The 9,241-nt window shown below is 38.0% G+C and overlaps 1 protein-coding gene across 1 annotated transcript; it reads right to left on the bottom strand.

The window, feature by feature from the left end:
- On the bottom strand, nt 762-5,202 carry LOC109227616 (GDT1-like protein 4). Its single transcript, XM_019392815.1, has 8 exons — nt 5,164-5,202; nt 4,797-4,937; nt 4,324-4,422; nt 4,033-4,105; nt 3,392-3,480; nt 2,937-3,020; nt 1,975-2,034; nt 762-1,206 (listed from the first exon to the last, which is right to left on the bottom strand). Exons 1-8 carry the CDS (start codon nt 5,200-5,202, stop codon nt 1,018-1,020), a joined length of 774 nt encoding a protein of 257 aa, XP_019248360.1. The 3' UTR covers nt 762-1,017.

Here is a 9,241-nt window from a genome sequence, read left to right as displayed (position 1 = left end):
GAAAAGAAAGTACTATTAATAATATTTCTATTTAGGGGTGGGGGTGGAGGTGAGGGTGGGTGCGAGGTAAAGGTGGGGGTGGGGTGGGGTAGGGGTGGGTGGGTTGAGGGTAGGAGTGGGTAGGTAGGGGTGGGTTGGTGGGGATGGAAAATAGGGTTGGGAAGGTTGAAAAAGAGATTTGGAAAATATTTTCTCTTCTTTTGATAGCAAAAACATTTTCTTCCAATTGGAGGAAAATGAGTTCATGGAGAAAATGTTTTCCAAAATATTTAAGCCAACCGAACATGGAAAAATTAGAAAATATTTTCGGAAAATATTTTCCTTCATACCAAACACACCATAAATGTCTACTTCTTTTCAGAGGACAATCCTAGCAGACTAAGCTTATTGAGATGATGAGAATAATGGCATGTTTGGCCAAACTTCTAAAATCTGCTTATTTTGAGAAATATTTTTTTCAAAAGAGCACTTTTGGTGAAAATCAATTTGTGTTTGGCTAATCAATTTGAAAAACACTTTTGAGCAGCAATTAGTGTTTGGCCAAGCTTTTAAAAAGTGTTTCTAAGTGTATTTTTCTCAAAAGTAATTTTCAAAAAAGTGCTTCTGGGGAGAAGCTACCTTTTTCTGCTTCTCAAAAACTGCTTCTGCTTCTACTCAAAAGCACTTTTTTTTGCTTCAAAAAGCTTGGCCAAACAACTTTAACTTTGACAAAAAAAGCACTTTTGACAAACAAAAAAAACACTTTTGGCCAAGAAAAAAGCTTGGCCAAACAGGCTATAACTTTTTATTATGTATCACTGTTATCTCGCTCCACACTTATCTCTAAAAGATAGGCATAAAGTTACAGCCACTTTTGTAGCAATGTTTCCGGATTCATACGAATATTCAGCATGTTTACAGTTTACATTTACACAAAAATAAGGTGAAATACCTGTTGAAAAAATTTGTTTTTCCTTTTAAGCCCACAATTCGGGCAAACCCATCCCTAATGAATTAGCTTAAACTATGAAGTGGGAATTATAGAGGTGGATAGAAATATGATGACAAGGAAAACCCAAGGAAAAGAAGGCCCCCAACCGTAGCTACTGTCCGCTGTGAGATCCTGGATGCAAGCATACTTCCACCCACCACTGCCACTGAAGTACATATAGTGTGTCCTATTATAGCCCCGACAGCAACTCCAATTGCATTTTTGTGTGTAGCTAGCTGCAAAATGAATTGCATATAATCGGTGAAACACCGTCCTCGAACTTCTATTAAAACCCCGAAATCTGTAAGCAGTTTATTGAGCCTTTTCACAGTATTATCGCACAACGTACTCGGCAAAGGAGATAGCCACATAAAGCTTAGCATGACTGAACGAAAAATTTGTGTACATTAAAGTCTGGAAATACTAATAACTATCATATTTCATAGCACATGGAAATGTGTTACAGAACTTACAAGTAGAATAAAACCAAGAGACTTTCTCTAATTATTGAATGAGGAATTGCTTACCTATTTGGGAGTGGGACAGAGACTAATATAAACGCATCGAATATGATTGTCATTTCAGAATCCAGTAACCTCACATGGTGGTTCAGTTGTAAAATGTTGTACTTGCAATATAATGCATCAAATTTTAGAGAAACAAATCTAGTAGATACAACCTATATTACATTGAAAAACTAGCTTACCCAATTGACGATTGAGCACAATCGGGTGCCAGTTAAGTGGGTATCCCATTCAACTGATGCCAGACCAGGATCACTATGTTCAGCTTTTGAATTTGAAAAGTTATAAACAAAACAGAGTGCCTAATTCTTTTCCTCGTGTCATCAATCAAATACCCCAAGAAGCACAAACACACAAATGCAAAAACAAGGAGGTGGAAGAAACACTTGAAAGCCAAGACATTCAGAAGCACATGACAACCAACATAGCATCTGGCTTTTTATGGGCCACAACAAAGAAAAGGAATTGAAAATATCTTACAGCAATTGTTGCTATCTGGCTACGGTCTCCCCACTCTGCTAGAAAGGTCAAGATAAAGGACTGCACAGACAACACACGGGTAGGCATAAATTAGTTATTTTGCAGCTGTCATAAATTTGAGATCGTAATTAACTTAAGATGTCATAACCTCATAATGCTGTATTTGATATAACTCAAGGAGCAGCAAAATCAACATGAAAGGAACGTTCAGGTCATTTAAGTGGTAAGAGAGGAAGCAAAGTAAAGGTGGAGAAGATACATATTTTTCTTTGGAGAAGGAGCGGAGAAGATATATTAGCTGTTTCATTCTCCACTTTTTGGATGTAAGAGACTCTATTGACCCCAAAGTACCAATTAAGTACTCCCCAACTGTTTTTATGCACTTTGCATCCTTTGGGATGGGTATCTAGTGTATGGCTTGGTAAAGTTAGAATGAGAATGAGGGGAAGTTGAGGGGAAGTTTTAGGTGGAAGGAGAAGAGTTTACAGGAAACTTTGAGTGCATTTGAGAACTCTCTTCTGACCACTATTAAATCTGTCTAGATAAAAAATTCTATAATTTCCCTATCCTGTCTCAGCAATTTTTTTACTTCCACATGCTCAAACCAGAAGACGGGGTGAGAAAACAAGTATTAGTCACAATCAGCAAAAAGCATTCCTAGCAAGGGAAATCTGACAAATTTGATTTTCCTTTAATTTTTCCTACCACTTATGGAACACGGCCTTGAGGAAGGCTCCGTTCTTCATGCTTTTTTACAGCAACCATTGAAATTAATGTTGCCCTTTTTATTTCACTTATCATTCAAGTTACAGAACGAAAAAACAATATCATTCACCTGGAGAAAGGACACCCCATCTCCACCTGACTTCCTTCTTGCATGAGGGTTTCACCCAATGGGTCAAATACAAATATAACAGGACAACCCTTTAAAAGCATCAAATAGCTCAAATGTACAGACATACCTCCAAATATATAGGCGTACAAAATCTGGAAAAGAAACGTCTGACTGCTGCTTTCCCCTGTCCAGTTTCAAGTTTTTCTTCAACCTGACATTTTGAGAAGTAAATTGCATATGGTTATTTTGAGGAATGAATTTTTTTTGGTGATGGACCGACCCTGTCCTCTCCTAAGAGTTAGAGGCTCAGCCTCCGACTAAGCCTCCCCTTGTTCTTTTAACGGATCCAGGGTTCGGACCCCTTAATCGCAAGGCAGGATCTTAACCGGACCTCTTTGTCCTGTGAAATCTAAAAAATAAAACAAAGAATTGACTAGCCTTTGAATAGAGAAAATGAAACTTCATTGAGAAATCTCCACATTGTGCAATTAGAATCTCAAAATAAAGCTCAAGTTGAATATTTGTGCATGTGCAAAGATAGTAACTACAATTTTCTTCCAATTCTTGCTAAGGTACACATACCTCCTCTATTTCCTTTTTCTGGGAAGCTTTTGAATCTGACGACCTCCATGCAATATAGAGAAGCCGAAGCCCAAAAAAGGCATAAAGAACTGCAATAAAATAAAAATAAAAACATCCTAATTATCTCATAGAACAAATTGCTAGTATAGGACTATAGGTAAAATGAAGTATAGAATGGAGAGTATCAGCCTCATCTTAAAAGAGATTGGGAAAATACGTAAGAGGATAGAGTCACAAACAAAAAGAAGAAAAAAAAATAAGAAAACGAAATAGCATCACAAAAAGGAATAACGAACGATAGAGTAGTATAGCATTCCAGGTAAAAATAATTATCTACTTTATGGTACATAGAAACAAGGACTAGTTCTAAACTAGTTCAATCAGCACAAAGGGCAAACATTTCAAGGTCCTTGACTTATGAGTCAAAACAGATCTTATTGATATCTAGACAACCAATATTGAAGAACCTGAAGGGAAAAAAGGGTCAGTATGGTAATTTTTTTAAAATAACAATAGAAGTTTAGAACAATGAAAGAACATTACAAATTTGATTAGACATTTTTGCAGCCGACAAGAATCACATCTTAGGTATGGGAATTATAGCACAACAGAAGCAAGTTATAAGATGTAAAATGAATAACCTGTAGCTGCACTGTTAGTATGCTTCCTTGATATCAAATTTGGCACAATTCTACCAAGTCCAGTAGACAGTATCTACTTACATGAAAGAGAAAGCATAACGTTAGAACTACCTCCAACAATATGACTTCCTAGTAGATGAATAAAGAAGAGTTCAATACCGTATAAAACATTCATATAAACGAACAGAACACTGTCAGTGTAGGTGCTATGACTGAACATAGAAAAGGAAACAGAGAGAAAACGCTGCTTCTAAGAGCTAATACAGTTAAGAAGGAGATTCAATCACTTACTGTCATAACAAACAAGGCACTGAGTGCACCAGACAAAACAATTGACTTCGGGTGACGCATTGCCATCAGAGCTGCTATTATGAATGTCTCATCACCAATCTAGCAGCATAATCATCCATAAAATATTTATCAACGAATAAAGCAATATCTCGAGAAAGGTACTGCCAAAATGAATATTTCATTGCCAAACTGCATTTGGATTGAGAAACAAATACATTCATTGAATATAATCAACCATCTAGTTCTCTCGGTTAAGCATGTTTCGTGAGTAACCGTATCATTGTCATTTTCTCTTTCTCATACAAACGACAAAATTACATGGTGAAAGTAACACTCACAAGCAGCATTTAGTCTAAAAGTTCTTTCATGGTGGAAAGAGCTCCCCAAAATAAGCCGCAAAGCGATCGCAGTATCAACAAAAACACACACATCAAACAAGTTTAATAAAAGAACATAAAAGTTGAGCCACTAACCTCACTGACAAGGATCATGGAAAAACTAGCAAAGAAGGCATCAAAGATCCCAAGACCAGAATCCAAGTCCAGAGCAACATCAACAAAATCAGGATCATTGTCACCCCTTATAACACCAGTCTTAAGTTTTTCAACAATAATCTGCCCAGCAAAATAAAAGTAAAACTCATTAAAATTAACAAACATATTGTGGTATCTCTAGAATATAGGTATCACTAGAATAGTACCACCAACATCTTAACAAGTCTTTAGTAACAACTAAATCGGCATAAAAGATATCCACAGGAAAAGGAAGCAACACTTAATTATGGAACCATTTCCACCACCGTTCTTAGATTTTCTTGTTCAGCTTGGAGACCATAAATACCTTTCCTTCAAAGACCTTGTTTTCAAATATAATCACCATGAATGTATAAAGCAGAACAACAACAACTTCATAACTTCAAACATTTTAGCTTTGCTTAAGGCCTTAACAATGTTGATAATGCCAGTGGACAATACATCCCAATTCCCAGAATAGCAAGATATGAGCACTACTGCACTATACAATATACATTTGTCATTTCATATTATTCCATGGCTGCTCGTGTAGTGCATTTAGAACGTGAATCTGAGTACCTGGGTAAATCGCAGTGCATGTGACTACCACGAAGCAAGATTTGTTCTAAAATCATCCTTTTGTATATCGGGTATGACTTTATTTTTATTAAGCATTTACGTCTTTATCCTCTTTAAAAGAATCAAGATTTACTTACAGAGAGAGGGGGGGAGAGAGAGTAGTACTCAACACCACGATATAGTGTTCCTTAAAAGCTAGATATAGAGGAAAGACCCAAACAAAGTATCAAACTTCTTAAACCACTCTTCATATAATCCTCTAACATGCTTATCAAGCTCTACGGAGAAAACTCTTTTTTTTCTTTCTCACTAAAGCTGCATCCAGAAACAGTGTTGTGAACATGGATAAGTTAGATAATGCTTATGGGCCAGTTATTTGGACAAAGGTTGGCCAAGCTATTGGGCCTGGGGCTAAACCACTATATGGCCAGGGAATTAGACAGCCCGACGATACATTTGCTTGGGATCCAGGTTGAGTAGGGAGTACGTGACAAAGGAGATAAAAGGGTGTCATCGGCAGTTTTAGGAATTATGCGAAATGTGATGTTGAATATGTTCTCTCTCATCTCTGCTCTGTATTTCTGATTTCCTCATCTCCTTCTATACCGGTCTCTGTTTCTCACCTCTTTATTCTTATCAGTTTTCTATGTCATTTCAATTGCTATTCCTTGTAATTCTGTTTAGTAGTAAGGGAAATACTACAAGTGAGTTTCCTTGTGTGCGAATTGGTTATTTCACGTTTGTTACATTGGTGCTTTCATCTAGAGGTCTCTAATGGTGGACCAAAAAGCACTCGAGGCTTTCGTCGATGACTCAATTCGTGATTCAATTCAGAAAATGAAGGATTCGCTTTCTAAGGATTTCGCCGATATTCGTTTGTTGTTAAAGGAGCTAGTGGGGAGAAAGGCTACAACGTCCATTCCACCCCCGGGATCCAACAATTTGCAGTCCGGCAATACCTACTCTTCGTGACAACCCTATTTCAGTGGAATTAAGACGGTTCCGTGGTGGAAATCCGGAGGCATGGGTTTTAGAGGCGGAGAGGTATTTTGAATTTTACTCCATTGCCGACGAATTTAAACTCTCTTTAGCATCATCTTACTTGGATGGTGAAGCTTTAGCATGGTTCCAGTCGCTATATCGGAACAAACAATTCGTCGACTGGAAGAATTTTACGGAGAAACTGAAGCTGCATTATCGCAAATGGATTCCCCCTGCCTCAAGAAGGTGTTCAACTGATTTCCAATTTTACTCTAATTGTTCAGAAACATTAGCACTACCAGAGACCTATATAAGTCCTCTAACTGCTAAGAGTAATGTTTCCAACTTCTGTGAGTTTGAATCAATTTTTGAAGATGGAAACTCAGAGGTCATGCATATGTTCGATGAAATGCCTACAAAAGGCTTTCCCAAAGCAATTGAGGAAATTTATTCTGTTACAGCTGCGTGCCACGACAAAGATGCAAGTACACATACCTCTCACTTTGCAGCTAATTTGGACGATAATCACACACCTAAGATTTTCGACAAAATGTTACATAGCTGCTTTCCCAAAGTAATCGTCGAGGCGCAATCAGATGCTCCAATCAACGATGAAGAAGCTAGACATAGCGATACCTAATGGTTTGCTAAAAGTATTCAACGAGATTTTCTCATGACTAAACAGATTGAACAATCTGCTTTTATAGAGATTTTGCCTATGAAATATGAGGGGATTTTCGAGGCAACAGAGATAAACTCTGATTCAATGATGGCAAATTAGAGGAGGACCAGCAAGTCTGCGCGATGGTGAAGAAAAATTCAAGCGACACTGTAGTTCAGATATTTGACAAATCTCCTCATAGGAAAGGAATTAATTTTTTGGATGATATATCACCATGGATATCCACTGAAGAAGGAGCTAATATTTTTGAAAGTGACGCAGATAAAATGTTTGACAAAGTTATTCAGAGAAACGAAACTGGTACGACGCTCATCACGGAGGTTGTTAGACACGCCAATCTGGTGCTCCCTCAAGAAATCAGTACGATTGGTCTAGTGAGCGTTAAATCCAATGCAAAAGTTCCAATTCTTGCCATTGAATTTGATATGGGATATGGTTGCTGGAATCAATTGCTTATTGAACATCCTAAAATACTTTGCCCTCGACATCGACTTGGGCTTGCCCAGTGCTTAGCGGAGATGTCTCATTTGCATCAGTTTTCACAGGATGAATTTGGATTAGACTTTCCGTTTGATCCTGGCTCGGGTGCTATTCCTTTAATCTGGGTGCAGTCACCTCAGAGGAGGTTAGAGGACCATTTTACACCCTCAAATCCAAGCAGGCAACATTTGACAAAGCATGGGGGAGTGTTTGAATATATGTTGTGGTTCCAACATGATATCAATGCCCATGTAGCCAATTGGTTTGACACTGGGCAGCGACCTAAGGCTAGTAAGTTCTCTCTAGCTTTCTTAGTGATTATTCTGCTGGATAGGTGTGTGTATGGCAAAGTTAGTTGGTTGGACAATGGGAGAGGGATATTTGATGACATGATTTACAGGAACATGCTCACTGTGCTTGAGTCTTTTGTACCACCAACTACTGTCTATAGTAGTTTCCGTGAGATACTTCTTGAATATATGAAGTCTGTCCAGTCAAGTAAGCTAGCGCTTGCACCTACTTCTGATGATGTGAATTACCCAACTAGAAGAGGAGCAATCAGGCCCTTGCGTTTTGCTTATGTTAGTGCTTCATATAAGCATATCGGTAGAAATGCCGCTCTTCTGCTTGGAGATGATGTGATTCTTGTTCTCCTTGTGTCCAGTGCTAGAATTTTGGAAATGATTTGTGGTCGCTCCTGCAATAGAAAGTCTGCCCAACATATTAGAATTGCTTGGATACACCAGAATGGGTCAAAGTTGGAAAAGCCCCTTGCTTGTCTACTGCCTTTTGACCTTGGGAACCCATATTTTGGCCAGCAGGGGAGAGCTAAAGTTATATCTAAGGCTCCAAAGATCATCACAACCACTACGAATATGTTACAAGGACGCAATCGAGAAGAATGGATGACTTTGGCATTTGGACCCCAGGTCAGTACCAGGCTTGTGTTAGTAAAAGAATGCAATATACTCCTTTGTTTTGTCTCACAAGCAGTTTATGTTGAAGATCAGCATGTTATTGGAGTAGATACATATTTATTCATGCTTCAAGATTTAACTGGTACACTAATAAAGAAAGTGAAGGCAAAGATGATTCTAGTGGAACTCATTTGTAGAACAATAGCTATTTTGCTATTCATTCCAGTATTTTTGTGGCTTATGAAGTATTCAAAGGAAACACNGTACCATATGCTTGCCCCTTATGTGAGTCACCACTAGTGTAAGCTTCATTCAACTCAAGATCATATAGGGCTTTTGTGGAGACATAATGAAGGCTTTTTGTTTAAGGTAGGAAATGTTTGGTCTAAGTAGGTTCCATCTTCCCTTTAGCACTTCTTTTGCTTCATTTTTGGCACACATTCACTTGACTTTTTAAGTCATTTCACTTCTTCCAAGGGGTTAGAGAGACACACTGTCACTCTTTCTTGTTCATTTCAAATCTTTTCTCCTTTCTAAACTTTCCACACCTTTCATTCTTTGCTTTTATTGAATCCCTTCATTCTTTTCTACATTGAACATTCTTTTTGTCTTTTTGATTTCCTTCTTTTTCACTACCTTTCCTTTTCTTCATTTTGTACCTTTTACCACTTTGTTGCAATCCTCGTCTCTCCCCCCAAACTTATACTTTTGCCATGTGCTAGGGAAAGATCGGGTGCCAAGAGAGGGTATCTTTAGAACGGGGAAAG

This window comes from Nicotiana attenuata, chromosome 6, assembly GCF_001879085.1.
Source record: "Nicotiana attenuata strain UT chromosome 6, NIATTr2, whole genome shotgun sequence".
Taxonomy (NCBI): Eukaryota; Viridiplantae; Streptophyta; class Magnoliopsida; order Solanales; family Solanaceae; genus Nicotiana; species Nicotiana attenuata.
This window is presented reverse-complemented; position numbering and strand designations above follow the sequence as displayed.